Genomic DNA, 23,585 nt, shown 5'->3' with positions numbered 1-23,585 from the left:
GACTCACCCTGCAAAAGTTAAGTGACAAACCAGATGAGCCACTCTGTAGGCATAACTCACAGGAATCATTTGGCATCAAGTAACATATTTCACTACACTTTCGCTTGCTCCTTTCATTTTCATACACTAAGATTACTGTATCGAAGCACAGGTATTGACACAGCAGTGCTGTTACAGGCTTTGGCCAGCGGAGGCGCATTTGAGGAGCGAGCAGCAGTGATGCGCGTTGGTTGGAGGCGCGCTTTTCTGAACACACAGGAAGCGGGCGCTTTAAGAAGACGCGCTGCTGCCGCGCACGGGAGGCAGGCCGGTGTTTTTCCACAACTGATGTCTAATGGTCACCCATGTTGAGAGACAAAGGTCAGAGTAAAAACGCTCATAAACTAAATGTACCGCTGCCGCTGTTATTCAGCACCGAGCCGCCGCACAATACAGAAGGGACACGAGCGTTTCAAAGGAATTAAAGGAAATAAACATTAAAGGTAACATTATTTCCCATGTTTGCTCTTTGGCTTTAGTAGAACCACGGATGCGGCACCACTGATGTTTTATTCTATTTTTACCTAAATTTACGTTTTCAGAATCTTTTTTTTTTCACAACATTACTTAAAATTCTACAGCTTGTCTTAGTTGTCACACATAGTTTCAATAGGAAGTACTGTATCAGTTTATTTAGAAGATTCTGTCTCGTGTTATTAAGCTATTTTAACAAAGCCTTCAGTATAATAATATAATGGCTTGTTGCATTTTCTTTTAATGATTCATGATTATTTGACAGGCTTTTAAACTGGTGGTCCAATTCTATGCTGCTCAGTGCATTTGTGTTGATGCTGTCACTTGTCATTGGGTTTCTCACACTCCCACTCTAGACAAATATAACTGAGTGCTGACTGCATGCATGGAGTTAAGAATAGACAGTTTGACGTCCCCTCGATGAAAACTTGTATCATTGAGGGGTTTAACAACACGAGATATCCCCCTCACTTTCGTCAAGCGGGTGGAATAAAGTTAATGAACATTTAACGCACACAAAGATGCGACTGTAGATGCAGCCGGGAACGGTGCGTCAACAACCTGTTGGATGCGTTCTCGAGAAAAACTGTAACATTTCGCGAAAGCTTGTGACACGGACGCACCCCCTTCAAAGTTATCGGATGCAGGTTTGGTGTCGTTGGTCTTGTACACGTCTTTGGCTTCGGTTCACACAAGGACGCGTTCCTGCGTTTTAAAGCGAGACGAAGCGGAACTGAAAGCAACTTGAAGGGGATTTAAAAAGCGTCTAAGGCGGCGTCTACATAGAAAACGTTTGCTTCTTAGAATATTGTCAGCGTCTTGCTTTAAGTTCCTCGGTTCTAAAAACGCCGTTCCCAGTTTAAAAACCCCGTCTTAAAACAGTGAACGGCTTTTAACAAGATTGCTTTTAACTTGACACGCCATGTTTTTAAGCAACGAGATGCTGCGAACCGGCCAGATACAATAGCTTTTCGCCTGAAACAGCATCCTGTACTGACTGTGCTATAAAGTTGTCTCGCAAACAGGTTCACCTCATGTAGAAGTCTACTTTGGGTTAAGCGGAAGTCAGGCAGCTCACTTGCAGTCCCTGCTCAAACAAACACAATACAGGATACAGAGTTAGGTTTCTATGCACGTTGTCAGCTTGCATACCCAGCACACTGATAATAACAGCCGCCATGCATTTGGAGCAGATGCCATTTTCTCGGTGAGAACGAAAACTGCTAAACAGTTATTCAGTGTGTTGTCTATATCTTAGTGTGTCATAAAAGAGAACTGCAAATATGTGAGCCTATCAGCTGCTTTTTAATTGATGTCAATAAAAAGTAAGACTTGTTAACAAAGGCGATACTGTGTCATGTCTGCCAACAAACAGCTCTGCCTAGAATTTAGTTTACCCGTTTAGACTTTGAACTTTTCCAAAATGTGTTTTTTTATTTTATTTAGTTGTTACTCTTTAATTGACAAATTTCACATCGAGCAGACTGAATAATGCAAACACTTTTTAGTTTCTTGAAAATTAAACCATATTAAAAAAAAGAGGACAGATAGCAGAACGGCACACTCTCTGAATGCAGTTCACTGACTTCGGTTCCCTTTCAAATATAATTTTTACCACTTTACTTTTTTATTGACATGCAACAGTCCCTGTAACCAAATTTGCCACCCATGAAAAATGCATTTTACATGTATTTGTCATGTTCTTTTTTATTTCTTTCTTTTCTTTATAGTAAGTTATATTGTCTTCAACTTTCCACTTGTTGTTTTGGTCAGACAATAGATATCCCCCTTGAATAAGCATGACATTTGTGGAATCATTAATATACTGTACAAGGGTAGAAGTTCTTGGTGGACACTGGAGAAGTATGACGAAAATGGGAAATCTGATCTGATCTGCTACTGTACACTGACAAGTCAGACCAGTTGACTTGATTTACGGCATAAACATCCAGTAGTTAAATTATGTTTTTTGTGTTTTGATTACAGGACAAATCAAAAGTCAATATGACCTCATTGATGGTTATGATAATAAACAATACTGTACTTTAGAAACAGATGAAGTCCTTCTTTGTGTGGTAACAATGTCAATTTGTTGCAGTGTTGTTTCTTCAATGCATGTAGTGCAACAATGAGGAGTCAATAGTGTGTAAACTTTAATTATTAAACAATAGCTTAGGTTGTTCAATTATACTGGTGCTTAACTCTGAATTATTCTCCAAGAGTTGAGACCAATACTTAGATCCTCTCTCATTTATATTTAATAATGGGCATACTGACCCTGAATCCACTGGGTCAGATTTATTCTTTGCAATGAACGCTTAAAGCTAATGGTTTTAAAAATGGGTCAAAGTGAGTGCTTTGTAATATAGGACTATATTCCTACAGTGGGACCACCTAGTCCATGTCCCACAATGACCACAGCACTGCTGCAGAATGCAAATGCAAACGTCATAATCTCTATTGATAGAGTTTGGTTACCTATAGGCACTGCATGAGAGCACAATGCCTCATGTAATAGATTATTTACAAGTGGATCAAACTCTGCTGTCAACGCTTGACTTTAATGTTCATGACTTCAGTTTCATGCATCATTGCTACATGGTGAGGTTTACATAAATGGATAAGAGTGTGCTTCTAGTGCTCTGGACTCCGTTTATGTGGTGGAATGAGTGCATAAAGGAATCTCATTTATGTGAGAGCACTCAGGAAATGTACATGGTTCTAAAATAGGGATGGTTACGTAATGAGCCAAGTGCCTAGTGCCGACTCCAGACCTGAAGTCTCCCACGATAGTTGGGACTATGTAGCAATCCTGCTGATCAGCTGAGATGACAAAATTGATGGCCCAACAATTCTCTGATGACCACACAGGCTACATGACCTATAAATGCGGAAGAACAAATCACTTTCAGATAGGAGCTTCTTGGAGGCGTCTGATTGCGGATTCCAGAGTGAAGCTGCTCCATCTTCCTTTAAAGGTGCGATTTTAAGTGTATTGTTTCTACATGGGAATCAAACAGACCTAGTCAGTGTTCCAAAGTAGGCTGCCATGTGTCCGAAATTTCACAGCATTCCAAAGCACTGTGCACTAAAAGGGCAAAAAATGCCGGCAGATCCTTTGTTCTGTATTTTTGAACAAATTGCCTGATCCAAAATTCATAGAAATGGTCCTGTGAGCACAAATCGCCATTGTCCCTTTATCATGGCTGTGCTGCCAAATGCAAAAGGCTGAGGGAAACAAGTCGTACAATAGGCTTTTGTTACTCGTCACATTTAGCCCTATGCAAATGTGTTGGGCATTGTCTTTGCTTCACTGCTGACCAGAATCTAAGTCAGACTTGTCAGTCAGTCAAATATTGTGCTCTGTCTTCAAAACACTTAACAAAAAGTATATAATTGTTCCTTGACTACATGTCAAAGTGTGTTAAGCTAAGCTACTTGTCTTGAAAAGACAAGCCATTAATGACAGGAGCCTGGAAACCATCAGCTGTTCAAGTGAAATACAACAGAGGTGTGGATTGCCATCCACATGCTCTTGTTTGTCATGTCTGCAGCTCGGGTTGCCACAAGTGGACGCCACACATGCAAAGATAAATAGTTTCAGATAGATCTCTGATGCTTCTGCGGAGTGGAAATTTACCATCCAGCCGACCGCCGCTCGGGTTATCCACTGCTCCGAAACTGCGACCAATCTACTGATTGCTTTTAATTGTCTTAGTCTGTGGGCGGGCCGTGGTGTCACCTCGGCTTACACTGAGCCCTGGAGAGATTGGGGGAGTGTGGTCAGAGGTATGGTGTCTGCTGAGAGAACAACACAGACCAATTGGATTCAGCCATGAAGGAAATGTAAGTGTCAGGCAGCACGTTAATTTGAGGAAATTTTTGTGTTTGTGGATAATGGGAAAGGGGTCAAATTAGAGGAATACGGTCAAAGATTACACTTTAATGGAGTTTGTCATGTTGGATATTAAAAACGTAGATCAGAAATGTCTTTAAAACTGAATTTATTTTATTGACGATTAAATTATTGCCAACTCGTGGGCAAAAATGGCATTGCAACAAGGCACCAACCAGTTGCATTTCTTAACCCACTTGTTTGCTTTCTTTGACTCTCGGCCAGTAAAGTTTGTCACCACAGTGCTTAGAGTGGAAATGGAAAGTGTCTGGAGGATTTCGCTGTAGTTATGTAAGCGTGTTTGAGTTGTAGCGAGCTCCTAAGCCTTTGAAATATACAGATTTAACCTACCTAAAGAGGATGAACATAATTTTCTGAAAGTTCTAGACCTTGTTTTACAGTCTTGTGTTGCCAAGTGTTTGTTTCTGTGCTAAATTCGAAAACATAACAGAGAATCACCAGTTAAATGGGAACTACTGTAAAAATAACATCCAAATTCTTTCACCATAAAAGAAACCTCCGGAAGATCAATTTAAAAGAACTAACTTGAGTCCTGGCATGCTGCCACATTAGTTAGTATGTTTATTAGGTTGTATGTTTGGTAAAGAAACGGAAAAGAGAATATATGTGTATTTAATGATTGTCAAACACACCGTAGATTTTTCCCCCTCTTCTTCCGTCTCCTTAAGAGTAAGGAAAAAAGCAGGCTTGTGTTGAAGAAACCAGCCTCACAGTGGGGCTATAGTTTGTTCAAGCATTGCCAGGCTGTAAGGGTGTCTGGAACGGTAGGTATACTGGAGCTGACTTTGGTATCTTACTCTCTGGGATTCATCTTAGGGGCTCCATTGCAAGTTTGGCTTCTGCTTTGAAACAGAAGAGGCCAAGCCTGACATAATTACTCCATCCTTGAATAGAATCCTGACAGCGTAAACATTGTGTTACTTAAAGGGACATGGGCAAGATAAACACAGTACAGTTCTGCAGTTTTATTATTATTAAATCGGATTTAATTTATGTGTGTGATTGCGTTCAGGTTTCCATAATGTGGAAATAATGTGACGTATTTCTGAGTAAAATGGGTATTTTATCCATCAGGAAGTAAATGGATTGTGAAAATGACAAAAATTATTTTCTTATATTTTCTCTTGATTGATATCCAATAATATTAAGTACAGTTTATAGTGTACGTACGTATACATTTACTTTGACAAACTATATAATGTGTTAATAGGTTTATAGTGTACAAATCACTTAAAATAAGACCAGGAAAATGTTTTAGGAAAGTAAAAATGTCGACATCATTTCATGTTGACTACAGACACACTCCACAAGCAACAGAGAAAGCAATGAAGCTTATCAGTTTAGGTTTTATGTACTATTGGTCATAGCTAAGTTATTGTACCAAGTATCTTTCAGTTGTGTCATACATGTCAATTTCCTGTTTTCAAACCACAAAAAAAATGATGTTACTTTAATCACGCTAACCATCATGTTATATTCTTGTGTAAACATTTCTTATACCTGAAAAAGCTGCTGTTCTAAATTAACTATTTACGTTTGACCTAATTATAAATGATTTGAAAACTAATCAGGAACTTTTTGATCTCTGAACCTAAGGCTGTTGGGATTCTGTCAAGAGTTCTGACCTCTTGTTTTCTTTTTAGCATGGCCCAGAAGGAGAAACTTCAGTGTCTAAAGGACTTCCACAAAGACATTCTGAAACCCTCCCCAGGAAAGAGCCCGGGCACAAGGCCAGAGGATGAAGCCGAGGGGAATCACCCCCAAAGGGAAAAGTGGGCTAGCAAGCTTGACTTTCTTCTGTCAGTCGCCGGGGGCTTCGTTGGTTTAGGCAATGTCTGGCGGTTCCCATACCTCTGCTACAAAAATGGTGGAGGTGAGTATATTTGTTCATACTTTTGGACTTTGAACACCAATGGACCATCATAAAATTTCCTGACATAATTTCATGAATCAACTCCAAAGATCATCAATTCGATAAATTCATTCAAAAATAAAAAATCTGTAATTTACTCACCATCATGTTGTTTCAAACCCAAATTATAATCTTGGAGATGGAGATGTTTAGAAGCTATTCTTTTTCCATAGAACACAAGAGAATGATGTCAAACTTTAAGCTTTTATGGTACTTTTTTGAAGTTTGACAGATAAATTACTATCCTCTATTTTTACATGGAAGACAATACTGTACATTATGAAAAATCGTATCTGTTTCACAGAATAATGTTAAACATTTGGAACAATGTTTCTATTTACCCTCAGATCAACAAAAAAACATTCGCTAACTTTGGGAGTTAGATAACACATTAGATTACAAGACATTTCATTTACAATATCTTCTGAAAAAGTACCCTTCGATTTTCCCTTCCATTTAGTCAATAACATATAATTGTCATATCACTGACTTTCTTCACACAACAGATATACAGAAAGGGAATTAGAGCAAGTGTCAAAACCTTACATTGTAGTGGATGAACTCCTTGAGGAATAGGAGTTAAACACTAATCCAGCAGTTAATAGCATATAATAATTGACAGAATATAAAATTTTCTCCTGGCTCCATGTAGGTGCTTTTCTCATCCCATACTTCATCTTCCTGTTTGGTGGAGGACTGCCTGTATTCTTCCTGGAGGTGGCACTTGGTCAGTTCACCTCTGAGGGAGGTATCACCTGTTGGGAGAAACTTTGCCCAATTTTTACAGGTGAGTTTTTTTTATCTAGTATTTAGTTTACCAGGGATTAAAATGGCCATCAATGGAGAACAATGCTTTTTGCTGCCAGTTGGTGTAGTTACGGTATCTACCAGCAGGGGCAAATGGGACCATGCCAACCACTTTGACCCCTTGGTAAGGACACAGAGTGGGAGGTGTGTCACAGATACCACCAGCTGTATCTGAAGATAGGCTGTGCAAGACATAAAAGTTTCATGTTAAGTGTCTTATAGGAAATATGTTTATTTAAAAAAATTGCAGTTAGGATAAACCCCATCGTCAAATCCACTAATAAAAATGATATTTTACAAATTAGGTTAAAACTAGTCAGTCCATAGGCAGTTATGAATGATGCACTTTCTTATGTTTTCAATTTTTTTTTGTATTAAATATCTCATTAATTTATAAAGTCCCATTATCCAATACAGTATTCATTATGTGCTCCCATTTAACCATGGCTCCATCTGCTAATTCCTAAGCAGCTATTCATGTAGACCAAATAACTAAATTGTATAAACACCTTGACAGTGCTCTTAAATTTCACACTTTTATTGACATGCACCAAGAGTGATATGTAATCGATTATTTCTACATGGATAAACGTGTCCACATCTTGAATAGTTCTGGTCTGTTAATTGCAGTCTGTCTTCTTGCTACTCTAGGGACTTGTAGTAGTTTAATTTTCAGCCTGGCTAGTAGCAGAGACAGGGTAACATCAGCAGATATCAATTTATGCATTGGCTAAGAAGGTCAGCTGCTCATGAACAGTAGTTTGTATAATTGGATGCATCTTCATCTTGTGTGGTGTCATGGCTATAGCTAGATCTAGGGATCAGGAGGTTTCTGGTTTGATCCCCATAAAGAGCAATCACCATTGCACCCTAAAAAGGAATCAAAACCTAATCCTTAAAAAGGATTAAATGACTACTTTGGAAAAAAAGCAACAGATTTCCACAAAAGTTTCTCTTATATAACAAAGTATATCAAACCTCACAAAAATGTCTTCAGACCACAAGTTCATTACTTATTTAAACAGAGTTTACCAGTGAGCAATCATTACATACAAACTGTTGAATTACCCATATCCCTCTGCCAGTGAATGAGGTGAAAGTTTTGGTCTGTTTTGCTTTCCAGTCAACCTAGCCAACATTGATTTACACAGTTCAAACTCTAAACCTAAGTCTTGGATCACTTACCTCCAACTCTGGACAAGTTTATTCCATGTTTATACAGAAAGCACAAGAAGGTTGCATAGAAGTTTGTAATTTATTTATCCATTCTCATGCTCCACTGGAGCACAACTCCTTTCATTGTGTTCATTAAAGTTATAATAACAAATCGCAAACACTTTGAACAACTACAATGTGCTAAGTCATAGGGTGTCATTGGCTTAATCATCATTCCTCTTTTTGTACAGGTATCGGCTATGCGTCCATCGTGATTGTGTCTCTGCTGAACATCTACTACATTGTGATTCTGGCCTGGGGCTTGTACTACCTGTTCCAGTGCTTTCAGCCAGAGCTTCCCTGGGCAAGCTGCAACAACAAATGGAACACAGAAAATTGTGTGGAGGATACCCTTCGCAAGAACAAGACACTCTGGGGGGCTGCAAACGCCACTAACTTCACTTCCCCTGTCACTGAGTTCTGGGAGTAAGTACTCGTTACTTGAGTACAATTTTGTTGTGTTTTGTTGTTGTGTGTTGTTGTGTCTTTCAAAGCCATCTAAATCCAACTATGAGCATTTAGTTGAAAAGAAGTGGGGCTATGAAGCAAAGAAATTGCATTATCTGTACAGTTGTCCTCAATCATTCCCAAAGACTGTGGAGCTTGTTTACCCTCTTAGTAATGTTTTCATTGTAAATCACTGTCTAATGGAGTCTTCAAAAGACTAAATGCTATAGATTAATATATAGCTTTGGTTAATAAACACCCCCCCCCCCCCCCACAACGGGGACAACGGCCCTCCAGGACCGAGTTTGGATAACCCTGCTCTATAGAGAACTCTTCTGCCATAGCAGATTAAACCACTTCTCTGATTATTTGAATGGTAGCTGGCTTTAGAGTGTCTCACCAGCAAACATTCTTTCCACCACAGGCGAAATGTCCTCAGTATCTCAGATGGTATCGAGCATGTGGGTCATGTTAAATGGGACCTGGCTCTGTGTCTGCTCGCTGTATGGGTTATCTGTTTCTTCTGCATCTGGAAAGGTGTTAAGTCCACTGGGAAGGTGAGCTTGGTTGCATTACACAAATTCTTTCAACTTTATTCAGTTAAATTAAGAGCTACGAATAATAGTTTTTACAATGTCGTTGGAGTTATAAGTAGCTAGGGAGATTCAAATGTTACATTAGTCTGTGTTGTCAACGTAAACATACTAGCAGTTCCCTGATTATTGGCAGCAATAGTAACTATAGCACACCTCCTTCCTAATAGAGACAGTAAAGTCAATCATCAGACACCACCTCTTGACTTGGGCATAAGTTCCCCTTGAGCATGCATTTGTGAATCTTATCATGGTTCCAGCCAAGACACTGTCAGAATAGATTGCTGTATAGCAATTCTAGCAAAAGCTACTTTAGGAGTGACTTCTTTATACAATAAAGGCTGGGTTATGCTGCCCTAAAAACAAATTTTTCAATTTTCATTTTTCAATTTGGTAAAAAGAAAGAAAAAAAATTAAAAGGCGCATTTTGCTTTTCACTTGAAGCCATTAATATGACTGAGCTCCATTAAAGGTGGCATATGAAAGATTACTTTCCGTTATCTGTTTATTTTTTGTGACAGTCTGCATGTTTAACATGCAATTTAAATTTACAATGCAATTTTAAAATGTACACTTGTAGTTTCCAAAATAACATTGCTAGCCAAGCCAAACATTACATGATGGGAGGAAAACAGCTGACCAGAAAGTAGATCTACTAAAGCAAATATAAAACTGTCAGTGAAGTTCATCTGTAAATTGCATATTAGCCTTGGAAACATTTTTGACAGAATGTCATCTTAAAATGCTGGAAAGTATGACACGTCTTTTAAAGACACAGTGAAAAAGCTCTGCTTTAGTTTTCTAAATGGTCGAATAACCTGCTAAGTTTGTGGTTTTTCATACAACAATAGCATTAAATTTAACCTCAGTGTTCTTGGCTTTTCTGCTTAGGTTGTGTACGTCACGGCAACATTTCCATTTGTCATGTTAATTGTCCTGCTTGTACGGGGTGTCACTCTTCCTGGGGCAGCCGAGGGGATCAAATTTTATCTGTACCCAAATTTGACTCGCCTTGGAGACCCAGAGGTAAGATCTCATCACTTTTTTCATCAAAAGGCTTTATAATTTCTAAACACCAAAACATGATTCCACATCAATTTGGTCTCTATGGCTATCAACTTTGCTGAAAAGACCAACATAGTTGGTTTCCTAGAATGTTATGTTTTGGATGGTGGTCTACATCAGGCTTAACGAGCAAGACAACCTTGGTCAACTAGCTGCAACAGAAAGACCAACTCTAGGTTGACCTACTTCCAAAACTAGTTTTTACTGCATGACTGTGCTAGTCCACCAGCTGTCTAGCTACTAAATCAGCATGAATATAAATCAGCCATCTAAGATGGCCTTTTCACCAGGAAAAGTGCTGTTTACGCTTGTCAACATAATGTACACCATTGACCTTCTGCAACTTAAACCCAGAATAAACTTTGGATGTACAGTTTACAGAGAGAAACCCAAGATATGCAAAAGAGTCTACATAAAAAAAGCTCATGATGGCTTCCGTCAGAAAGCTACAAATCTAAACATGACATGAAGTTGTTGCAACAATTTATATTAGTCCTTCATGATGTATCCAGTTCTGGAGGACCTACAAGAGGCTGAACCCATGCAAATATTTGAGTTCGTTTTATTCATGTTGTCAGTCAGCAAATGGTTTGGCGTCTTGTGTCTAGGTGTGGATCGACGCAGGGACACAGATTTTCTTCTCTTACGCCATCTGTCTTGGAGCCATGACGTCACTGGGAAGCTACAACAAGTACAAATACAACTGCTACAGGTGTGTTTCGAAGTCCCGGGGGCGGGAGGGGGGCTTAGTCCAGTGAACGGGCAAAGTGGGAACGTAGGGTTCCTTTGTGTTAATTAACAAACTCCATGACATATGTGTGACATAGGGACTGTTTGCTGCTGGGAGGCCTGAACAGCGCTACCAGTTTTGTGTCTGGCTTCGCAATATTTTCCGTCCTGGGCTTCATGGCACAAGAGCAAGGGGTGGACATAGCCGATGTGGCAGAGTCAGGTACGAGGGTCAAACAGCAGTGATGGTGGGCACTGCTGCTGCAAATAACAACACGAAAAGTTTGGTCAACCCTGTAGTGAAAACAGCGGAAAAAATCGACGCCTGTAGACAATTTGGAGCCAATAAAACTAGTTCCAGGACCTAGGACTAAAAAGAAAGCCTTAAATTCAGAACCTTCGGCATCGTTCATTAGATAAAAACCAAAAAGAAATGTAGAAGGTCTCTTGGTGGAAAGCGGAATTCGATTGGAATCGACTGTAGAACTGTACGGAGAATGCATTCATGGAGCCACTGGGAACATCATGTCTTAGTCCACTAATGGCGAAGAATCAACTTTTGTGTGAAACAGCATTGACTGCTGTTCAAGACAGTTTCCACTGGTGACCCTAATCAAGAAGCATCTTGTGCCAAGTTCAAGATAGAGACCATTTACAACATGCTTTTGTCGAGTTTGGGTTTAAGTCCTCGAGAACTCTATGCAGTTTGACTAAGGTCGCCAAGTCAGTTCCTATTGGTTCCTTTTTCTACCTTGGGCACACTACATGGCCAAAAGTATGTTGACACTTGCATCTGTTTGGTGGGTTTGGCTATTTCAGTTACACACTTTACTTACAAGCAGGAGCCTACAATGACAGACTACAACCATGCAGTCTTAAGACAGAATGGTTTACTGCGATTTTATGTGGAAAGAGCTCTGACCTGAACACCATTGAGCACTTTTTGGATGCACTGAAACATCAACTGTGAGCCAGACCTCATTCAAACATCTACTGGAATGCCTTCCCAGATGGGTGGAAGATTGCACACCAGAAGGGTGTTAATGCTCATGATTTTGAAAGTAAATGTTCAACAACCACATGGGTGAGATGTTCTGGTGTCTATATACTTTTGACCATCTAGTGCATATCAAACGTTTCTCAAAATGGCTCTTTGTCTTTCACGCTGCTTTTAGACCTGTGGTTCAGGATCATCTTTAGAAAGTCTCATGGTGAAAGAGATCAGTTGATGTAATGACTGCTTTTTAAGCTCAAGTTTTTCCAAATGTGAAAATTCTGCACTGTTCATGCTTTGGCCCTTCTCTGTGGAGACTTTGGTCTATGTCTGGCTCAAGAGAGGTGCACAAAACATACATCTTTATCACTTTGTTTATAAGACATGCAAACCTAAACTTTACTTGAACTTCCGTGCATATCAGCACAATTATGTTTGTATGGAGCCACAGGATTCTTATCAGGGAGTCTTTCAGGATTATTTGGTTGGATACATTTCTAAACATTTCAAATGGCAAGACGCTGAAAGGTGCTTTTTTGCAAAAGAGAAGTAATGTTGGGGGCGTTCAGTCATCGATGCATCAACCTGACTCTGCGGATAGTGCATTTTATTGTACTTTGACATTATGCTATGTGGGTCATTGTTTTAATTTGGTCTTTGGTTTTATTATATACTGTATGTGTTGTGCTTGTTTTTGCATCTGACCTCTGTTGAACAGTTTGGATCCTACATTTTATGTTGCAGAAGCAAATGGAGGTGTTTTTGTATGTTACCTCTGAAGTTGTCCTTTGTTATGTTGAATATGGAATATGAAACACTTTCTAGATTTCGATGCTAATTTCACAAGGAGATGGAGTGAAACAGTAACTGGACTGTTCATCAATGAACCACTGGCAGTAATTTTGTCTGGCTTGATCGCTTTGTCATGAAGATATTCGCTCCTTTTTTCTTTCAAGTCTCCCTTTGGTCTGTGCCGACAACGAAACCATACTGGCATAGATCAAGGTGTGCAAATTGCTAGCATTGCTAATTGTGCTTTCTCCACTTCCCCACCCCCTCTGTTCTCTTTCCAATAGGTCCTGGCTTGGCCTTCATTGCCTACCCTAAAGCTGTGTCTATGATGCCACTTCCTACATTTTGGGCAGTTCTTTTCTTCATTATGCTTCTGCTATTGGGCCTCGACAGTCAGGTAAGGATCATATAAAAACTGTTATGCCAAACCGCTTGAGTACCATAAGTTTACAGAGTAGTCATTGGATGCAGCCAGATGTTGATGTTCAACCCAGTCTGTGGACCTTTCGGAAAACATTTTTGGAATTAAATAACTAATGGCTAAAGCTGTTTTCTTAGCTAACAATTACAGTGCAATCTAAGTTAAATACAATTAAAAAGCTCTCTAAATTCAACAACAGATCTGGTGTAGCAAATTGAAAGTGACGTGACATTCAGCCAAGTATTGTTACCCCTACTCAGAATTCGTGCTCTGCATTTAACCCATCCAAAGTGCACACACACAGCAGTGAACACACACCCGGAGCAGTGGGCAGTCATTTATGCTGCGGCACCCAGGGAGCAGTTGGGGGTTCAGTGCCTTGTTTGAGGGCACCTAAATCGTATTATTACCAGCCCGAGATTCGAACCCACAACCCTAGGGTTAGGAGTCAAACTCTCTAACCACTAGGCCACAACAAGAAAACGTGTTAACAAACAGGAAAAAAAATAAAAATTGGCAGCTAATCGTCCATGCAGCAGTCCTGTACTATCATATTTCTCAGTCCCAGTGAAACTGAACACTGCTAAATCAGTGTCCATCCACATCCAGTGGGTCCACTATTCTCGAGTGTGGTGCTTGGACCGTTAAATAAATTATCTAAAATAATATTAATGCAGCTGTGCTAGATAACATTAACGGGTCTATGTACAGTACTACTTACAGTAATAGATACAGTATTCATTACAGTATGTTACAACTTTATAGACCTATCAAGCTGATGCTGAACTGCACTGACCTATTTCCTATTGACTGGCCTCAAAGCCAAAAAATCCTGAACAAAAAGCCACAAACTCCGTTTCATGAGCTTTATTCTGTCTTTATTATTTTATACTGCATAATTTTCACTCAAAATATGAAATCCTTGATAAAACTAGTTTTGGATGACCATGTTACTTTTTCTTTTCCCAGTTTGTCGAAGTGGAAGGGCAGATCACATCCCTAGTGGATCTGTATCCATCCTTCCTAAGGAAGGGTTACCGGCGTGAAATCTTCATAGCTATAGTCTGTTTCGTGAGCTACCTGTTGGGACTTACCATGGTCACAGAGGTAAGCGCAACAGTCGAATACACTTTTATGAAGGATTTCTCTTCAAATCCATACTAATTATAGTCTTTAGCACTTTGCAAACAAATTGGACCGGCTGTTTTTTTTTCCTGGCTAAATAAAGAGCATATCAAATGCAGCTTAGTTGAATGGCCGGGCACCATATGTTTTCCTTTTAGGTTTTTAGTGACATTGTCATTTGATAGTGTGTGACCCTCAACCAAACCCACAGTTCCTGTAATCAAGAACGCCACACTCATGCCAGATCTACTGCCCAGGCTCTCTCCCATAAGGAAGAGGCCTTCAGTCCCAGCAGTGTCTTATCACTCCCGGTTCTATGTCTTTTTATGGAAGTCCTGACGTGCTTTGAGCAGTGAGAATTCCATAGAGGAATCACACTGCTATACTAGGAGATCCGGCCTGGTCCGACAATGCACATCTAAGATTCTTTTGGCCCCTTTCAAATCTCGACCCCTGATCACTAAGCTCCTGGAACAGTGATAAACTGGCAATGCTATTATGTGGCTTGATCCGCACAGTGTCCCATTTTTCCGTGACATAATGTCTTATGTCACCCCTGAATGCATTGTGCAACAAATGTTTTTGTTACCAAAAGAAAACTAGTCAAGTGTTTAGCCAACCCTTGCTCATAACCGTTCTCTATTGTGTCTGCCTTGCAATTACAGCATGTACCAGACTACTTTCTTTTTTTCAATAGTTATTTGTGTCTGTTTTTCAGGGTGGCATGTATGTGTTTCAACTCTTTGACTACTATGCAGCCAGTGGCGTGTGCCTTTTATGGGTTGCATTCTTTGAATGTATTGCTGTAGCCTGGGTTTATGGTAAGTATAAGTACTGTAGTAAACAGACAATTTGACTTCTATTCATAATGGTGTACTGGAACATAAATAGGGTACACATTTGGTGTGCCAGTACTTTAAAACAAAACCTTGTTACAGTTATGCTTTCAACAGTAAAAATGCAAGATATAGCATTTTGAGTTCATCCCAGTTACTGCATGATTTCCACATCATAACAAATTATAATCCTTGTAACTATGATACCCTTAATTTATTAGTATTATTATTAATAATTATGGTTAAACACCACCTCTCACTCACAAAGCTCCATAATTTGGGCTTTTAAGCACTATTTCTTAATCTATTGACGGAAATGCCAACAAGCCAGCAAATGAGTTCTGAAAAGTTCTGAAAGGAATATTTGAGAGATTCTCAGGTGTGGTTCTGTGTTTGAACAGAGCGTGGGTCATTTAGAATGATTTAGTTCACAAATCAGGGTTTTATGCTGTATGAATTAACGGTCGCTGTGATTTTGACAAGTAAGACATGTTCCTGGATGAACATTATTGTCCAAAAATATAGACTTAACCCAATCCCCACCCCTAAACCTAACCCTACCCATAATTTATTCCCCAAATCAGTGGGAAATGACAGCTGATTAACAAGGATGCAGACGCACCTACCTCTGATTGTAAGCCTAAAACAGATTTTTTCTGAAAAGTTATATCTCAAACTGATTGGTTGATTGGAATGTGTTTCCGGATCAACAAGGATGTTGAACCAGGAACATGTACTTGGAGAAGTCACCAGAAGCTCGCCATGAATTAACCTAGCTCTGAAAGCGTATATAACGTCTTTGTTCCCTACTGTCATGACCTTGATTTCCAAACCTAAATGCGTCATGAATATGTCAGCATATGCCAACTTCTCTTGTTAATAGAGCTGCTGCTGAGGTGGCTTAAATCCTGCATGCAGGTAGAGTCAGGTTAAACGTTAAAGTCCTTTACTATGGGAGATTTTGCTGATAACATACTGCACTACTTGCACTACTTGTTACACAAACGTAACCCTACACTTTGTAATTGTTTTTCTCTGTCAACCCCAAACAGGACACCAAATTAATACATCGTTGATGTAATTCTTATACAATGCAGTAACTTTGTTTCGATCACTCTGCACTGTAGTATCATGTCATTATGTTTGTGTATTTCATACATGATCACATTCTTCCTCTTCACAGGCGCTGATAATTTCTATGATGCAATTGAAGAGATGATTGGTTACAGACCAAATCCCTGGATGAAGTGGAGTTGGACTGTAGTCACACCTTTTCTGTGTGTGGTAAGTTCATTTTAGGTGAAGAAAGAGTCCCTTAAACAGATTAAATTAGTAGTTTGCTTATTTATAGATGCATTTTGTGTTTAAAAAAAAAGCGAGTGCTTGTCTACAGATCTTATTAGGCCCGCTACGCAGTATGTTTTTCTAAGTTGACACATTGAGGTGCTATGAAAAAGTATTTTACACCGTTCAGTTTGAGATTGTGCTGTTCTACCCTCCCCCATGGCTGCAAATTCAAATGCCGGTTTTCCGCTTTGGATTTGCTGCAAAAATCCGGCTCCCATCTCACTGTAGCAGAGCTCCAGATGGGGTGACCATCTGCCTGGCCAACAGAATGAATGGAGGGAGCTGTGGATGAGTGCAGGATTAGTTTCCATGAGATCATGAATGTCGTTTTTCTGTGAACATCATAGGACTATAGGAAGAAAAAAAAAATCCCTTCCGTATGTACAGCCATACAGCTTTTAAAGACTGAGGAGACCTTTAAATTAAATGTCTCTTTTGCAGTGGATTAACCTTTTTGGTTATTTTGGAAACTGGTTTTACTACTTTAAATGGTGATTCACACAAAGAGAACCAACCCTACATCATAATTCACAAAAAAAAAAAAAAAAAAAAAAATATATATATATATATATATATATTAATAAATAGATATTTTAAATAAATAGATATTTTAAATAAATAGATATTAAATTATAATTATTATCAAGATTATTTTTATAAAGACAACTGAAGCCTATTTTAAAACATTTATTATTATTATTATTGTTGATGTTGTTGTTTTTGTTATTAAATGGCAAATAATTATCAAGCACTATTATTATTAAATAGTACACAATGATTTGTTAACAAATAACTACATTAATGATCAACAATTGTATTTATTATTTGCGTTTAATAATAATACAAATAATAATGTATTATTGATAATGTCGTTAAACGGGAAATAAATAAATCTATTACTTTTTTGTTATACAGTACAGACCAAAAGTTTGTACACACCTTCTCATTCAAAGAGTTTTCTTTATTTTCATGACTATGAAAATTGTAGATTCACACTGAAGGCATCAAAACTATGAATTAGCACATGTGGAATTATATGTGGATTTATATACATAACAAAAAAGTGTGAAACAACTGAAAATATGTCATATTGTAGGTTCTTCAAAGTAGCCACCTTTTGCTTTGATTACTGCTTTGCACACTCTTGGCATTCTCTTGATGAGCTTCAAGAGGTAGTCACCTGAAATGGTCTTCCAACAGTCTTGAAGGAGTTCCCCGAGAGATGCTTAGCACTTGTTGGCCCTTTTGCCTTATGTCTGGCTTTTTTTATGCAGTCCAATAATAACTTTTCATAATGGTCAATATAAACTAAACAAGCCTGCACTGACAACAAGAATTAGGACGTAAATACATATTTGGGTGGTGTTATATTATAATACAATGTCATTAATCAATATATTAAGATAAACCATGTTTTTTTTCAGTAAAAAAATATCCTATAGACAATAATTCACCACAATGCATAGGATGATGTGATGAAGAATTAAAGAGCACAGCTTCCTACCTAATTAATTATACATTTGTTTAGTTATATCATTTATAATTTGAGTTGGAGAACAACACCGATAAACTTTGGGTAATCAAAAAATTGTTTTATTCATTAGGCCTACAGTACATCCCAGGGAATGAGCAAACTAAATAGCAACATAATAGTGAACAATAAACAATAGAAATGGCAAAACAAAAATGTAGGAATTAATAATTTGTAAGAACAATTGAGTAACATTAGGCTAAAAGCTATAAATAGGCTATATCATCTTGATCGTTGTCAGATGAGGCGACCCATGATGCATTAGGCTACCTATCTCCCCACCATCAGACTCTCCATCGCTCATCATGGTATTTAATGCTCCTTATACCTCTTCAGCATCCATAAATGGCTTCTTTTACTCATTTTGTCTTCATTTATGAAACTGATAACCGCCAACTAAATTACAGGCATTATATAAATTTGACCCACTGGCACTTATATGCCCTGTATTTTGATCTGTTTTTATCTAAACAAACAGGGGGTTGTAAATTACACAATTTTAGTAACAGTCAATGTCTAGGGGACTTGGATGTTTTATTGAAAATCTGTTATGTACATTTGAAAAACTGCCACGGGTAAAATTTTGTATTAAAGCAAAAATAAATAGCAAAATGATGTAGATATAAACAACTAAATTACGATAATAAAATATACCACTGATCTGTTTAAATAAAAAAAGTGACATTTGTTGTTGTTAAATATATAGCAAAGAAATAGTATTTATTGGCAATAAATGTAAATAATTATAATAAACAATGTTGTCATTTTTATTTCAAAGCCTAATATGAAATGTAAACTTTTTTTTTTTTTTTTCTTTTTTGAGATTTGCCCCTTTAAGAGTTTTTCAATAATCTGTCATTTTGATTACTCTGTGAGCAATTACATATGTCATATACAGTAATAGGAGATACTACTTTGTATTAGACTTGGATTGAGTGTGTTTCTTTTGCTGCAGGGATGCTTTATCTTCTCATTGGTTAAGTACACCCCTTTGAGATACAACAAAGTCTACGAGTACCCGGACTGGTCTGTTGGAGTCGGTTGGACCCTCGCCCTCACGTCCATGATCTGCATACCAATGGTGGTTGTGATCAAAATCATTCAATCAGATGGACCCCTCATAGAGGTGAGTCAATCGTGTCAATGACAAAAATGGTTCTTCACCGATGAACGAGCCAATTATGTTCCTTTTACATTTCCCTCCAGAGGATCAAAGCAGTGGCGGCACCTGTGAGAGGAGGAGCCAGTTCTCGCCCTCAGGAGTACCAACCCAAATGCAACGAGCTGGCGCAGCCGCTGGACCCCAACTGGAACGGAGGCTTGATGAAGCCCACCCACACCATAGTAGAAACTATGATGTGAACGCTCTCTGTGAGAGGATATAATGACCTGCTTTTCCATTGCATATATATATATTTATATGTGATATATATATATATGTATATATATACATATACTAAAAATATACTCTGTAACTTTTGACATAGTCGTAGGACCAGGTTTACATTGCTACGCATCTGCACTAGGAGTCCTTATTTTGTTTTGTTTTGTTTTTCTACAGAGGAAGTTACACTTTTCTGTCTGTATTTGTAATATTTTTATAATAATGCTATTATATTACTATTATTGTCGCTGTTATTAGACCGAGAACAGATCTCAACAGCAGTATCCTGAACATAGAACCATGCCCGCTCTATTTTTGCAACTTTTATCTTGTACATATCGAAACCAAATTAAGCTGTGTTTATTTTTAAGAGAATCGAGAATCATGGGGAAACAAAAAAAAAAAAACACACAAAGGGCTCCATAAACGCGAGTTGCAAGAAGTACACGTTGGTGTGTAAAGATCTCGTCCTCCCCAAACGTGAAAAGTTCATCTTTTTAGGGATAGAAGTCGTTCTGCATTATTGTATCCCGACAAACTGTTTAGACTGGAGATTGTGCTGTCTGGAAGAATCGAGCCGTTAGCACTGCTTGTTTTCAATGCACTATACCACATAGGACACTACATTCTCCATACTGTTGCACCATTTAAATGGATAGTTTACAAAAAAAATGAAATTTGTCATCGTTTACTCACCCTCAAGTCGTTCCAAACCTGTATGACTTTAGTTTTTATGTGGAACAGGTGTAAGAATTATTCAACGTTTTTTCGTCAATAACATTTACACTTTTCTGTTTTATAAGAATGAAAATTGACACAACCACTGCATTTTAAATTAAAAATTAAATTACATTCATGCATTTAGCAGACGCTTTTATCCAAAGCGACTTACAATGCATTCAGGCTATCAATTTTTACCTATCATGTGTTCCCGGGGAACCAAACCCCCAACCTTGCACTTGATAGCAAAATGCTCTACCAATTGAAGCATTTGAAAATGCAGACTTTTAAAACATGTTTCAAAGTTCCAGTTTTTGATAATACCAATGTCATCTCGGTGTAAACTATAAAAATACACATTTTTAAGAACTTTGACGTTGTATTACGTGTTCAGTCTGTAAGCGCGTATTGTTTCTCTACGAAGTGACATCGCCAACTACTGGCCTGGCAAGCATAATACAGCATTTTTAGTTGTTTTTGCAGATATAATCTTCTAATGAGTTCCGCAACAGAAAGGAACAATGTGAGAGTGAGTAATTAACAGAACTTAATTTTTGCACAAACTGTCCCTTTAAGTCTGTTTTGTAAACTTTCCGACGTCGTAAGTTGGAAACGGCACACGACTTTGGAAATATGCAGCACACTAATTCTTAGCAGTCTCTTCCCACTTCTTAAGATGCATTCACAGTGAGCAACTTTTGTAGCAGAGACAATAGGTGTGTCCATTCTATTTGCGCAATTATCAGCAAAGAAACTGCAAATTTAGAGTTTGCGCTAAGTAAATCCGGGCCATCCACTGTGCTGTTCGTAAGTCGCCCACATTGATTCATAGTCACCAAACACATTCTGATTTTGGGATGTCAGAATGTAAAGCTGCCTGGAAAGGTTTTAAAACCACATAGATTCAGGGTAGTTTCGTACATTTTGTATCAAATCTGTTTGTTTGTATTTCCAATCACATTTGCCTTTTGTATTCAAAAAAATATCACTGTATTTGACTGATCTGTTTAGCAATTACCAATAGATATCATCCACAACTGTTAATCAACAGCAACAACAAAAAATCTTGCTGCGAACTGTAATGTGCAATACTTTGTAGAATGATATGCATTGTTTCTTCACATGTCTTTCAGAAAGTTGGTACTTAGAAGTGTGAAAATACGTATGATTTTTAAGCTGTTGTGATATTTCAGAAACAATGAACAGGGGCCAATTTAAGCTACCGTAAATGGTATGCTGAATTAACACCAAAAACTCAATGCAGATCTACTTACTGTGACAATTTATACTTTTTAAATTAGAAAGTCAATCTTGATTCTAAGGATTACGCCAATGTTATGGATTCAATTTATTGGATTTAATATGATTTTTTTGACATGGCCAAGTTGAAACGGTAGCAAAGGGAGATGCTCCATTGATCTCAACAGCTTCTACTTTGGTATGCTTCATTACAGAAAAATAATTGTAAATGTTAATGTTGAAAGAGGCACAATTTTTAAGCAATACAGAGATTAATGTGCAGACTCTGTGTGTTTCCCGCTGTTGTGCATCTCGTGTAACCCTTCCAGTTTTGAAGAACCGCTAAAGGGGGCAGTGTTTATAAATGCAAGAGAGAAACTTTTTAAAGTAATGATTAGAAATGTTTTATTTTTTTATTTTTCGAGGATGTGTGTAAAAAAAAGCATGTATATCGATAAAAGAATTTACAGTAACCAAAAAAAGAAGAAAAAAGGAAAAATGGAAAAAATACGTTTTTATCTCTTAATAAACATTTATCTTTTAAAAACCCTTCTGATTGTGGTGAACATTTGATATTCAGAATTTGTAAAATGGCTTTACACCATTGTACTGTTTCTTTAGTGTTTGGTTTTTAGTTAGATCAAACAAGGTAGTGCTGCTTTGATTGGCTTAAATTCTGAGTATAAACTCCACATGTGTTATTCCTCTGACCTCAGCATCTTTCACCACGGTAAATGTGGAATTTTTGGCTGCCTACCATAACCTACAAATAAAAATAAACACAGTGCATAGGCATACCATAGGTGAATGGAAGGAATGATTAATTGTTATGGGACTGTTAGTTCTTAGAGGAACAAATGATCTCAAAACAACAAAAACAGGTTCATCTGGGCTTTTCTGGATGGCATCTTTTCAGTTTCCCTCTAAAGGTTTTATTTTTATTTTTACGCCGCAGGGAGAATCCAGCTACAATCACATTCCTCAGGATCAGCCTCCAATCAGCAGAAATAAAACAACTTGCAACTTTTGCAAGGCCACAGTGTTGATACAACAGAATTGTGATCACATTAGATGTCATTACTACTTCACTCAAAAACAAATAATGAGAAAGACCTTAATTTCGAACTTGGAACAAAACGATAGAAACTTGTTTGCATAAGCCTCAGCAGAAGAAAATTCAGTTTTGAATCGATGTTTTTGCAAAAACATTTTTACATACAATGCTGCAAGAAACAATTTCTGTAACAATGGTTTTCTGAAAGATTTTTATTTTTTAAATCACCTGTTTACATTTACATGATTTGCTCTGAACGTAAGTGGAAATTGAATGCATCGTTTTACGCAAGTGTTTTTAGAAGTTTAAGAATCAGTGGCTTCTCATAAATGTCCATTTAAAGCGCTCAAACACATTGAATTTGACTCAGAGTGGTGCATTTTACCTCTTTTATTCAGTTGTTTTTAGAAAAGGATATAATTAGCACATTCCCGTATCGATTGGGAATGGGTCTCAACACCAAACCAGTCTAGCCAAACCAGGAAAGACTCGATTATTGGTTCTCTTTCTCCATTTGTGCTTCAAATACGCTGTGGAAACAGCAAGGTTTAGAGTTCATACAAAAATACTGTACAGAGAATAGAACTTTCATATTACACATTCAAAAATACACATTAATATCAATGCATACATTAATCAGGAATTCCAAATGCATAGGGATGAACACGTTTGGAGCTTTATAAAGCTTATGTAAAATCTTTTAAAAGCCTTCTCTGGTCTCAATATTGCACATATAAAAGGAAACCCATTGTCTTTCCTACTGGAATAGTACATACAACATGTTAAAATACTTGCACTGAACAATACCGTAGTTAAACATCTCAGAAATAAAACGGTCCCTTCTCTGATACTTCACTTAACTTGCCTACAATGTGGTCTACCACAAAGTAGACCCCAAAAAAATATTTTATCTACAACCCGAATTCCGGAAAAGTTGGGACGTTT

The 23,585-nt window shown here is 37.9% G+C and overlaps 1 protein-coding gene across 2 annotated transcripts; it reads left to right on the top strand.

Moving 5' to 3' along the window:
• The first annotated feature begins 298 nt into the window (after window positions 1-298).
• On the top strand, window positions 299-22,135 carry LOC132160076 (sodium- and chloride-dependent taurine transporter-like). 2 transcript variants are annotated; one of them, XM_059569776.1, is made up of 14 exons: window positions 299-482; window positions 6,073-6,302; window positions 6,994-7,128; window positions 8,555-8,789; window positions 9,235-9,367; window positions 10,295-10,429; window positions 11,077-11,180; window positions 11,296-11,420; window positions 13,268-13,380; window positions 14,374-14,511; window positions 15,248-15,350; window positions 16,549-16,649; window positions 19,199-19,369; window positions 19,450-22,135. In XM_059569776.1, exons 2-14 carry the CDS (start codon window positions 6,074-6,076, stop codon window positions 19,603-19,605), a joined length of 1,878 nt encoding a protein of 625 aa, XP_059425759.1. In that variant the 5' UTR covers window positions 299-482; window position 6,073; the 3' UTR covers window positions 19,606-22,135. The 2 variants fall into 2 exon arrangements, with proteins under 2 accessions (XP_059425759.1, XP_059425758.1); XM_059569775.1 differs by lacking the exon at window positions 299-482 and adding an exon at window positions 4,212-4,359.
• Window positions 22,136-23,585: the final 1,450 nt, after the last annotated feature.

The sequence above is a fragment of the Carassius carassius genome, chromosome 16, assembly GCF_963082965.1.
Source record: "Carassius carassius chromosome 16, fCarCar2.1, whole genome shotgun sequence".
Taxonomy (NCBI): domain Eukaryota; kingdom Metazoa; phylum Chordata; class Actinopteri; order Cypriniformes; family Cyprinidae; genus Carassius; species Carassius carassius.
This window is presented reverse-complemented; position numbering and strand designations above follow the sequence as displayed.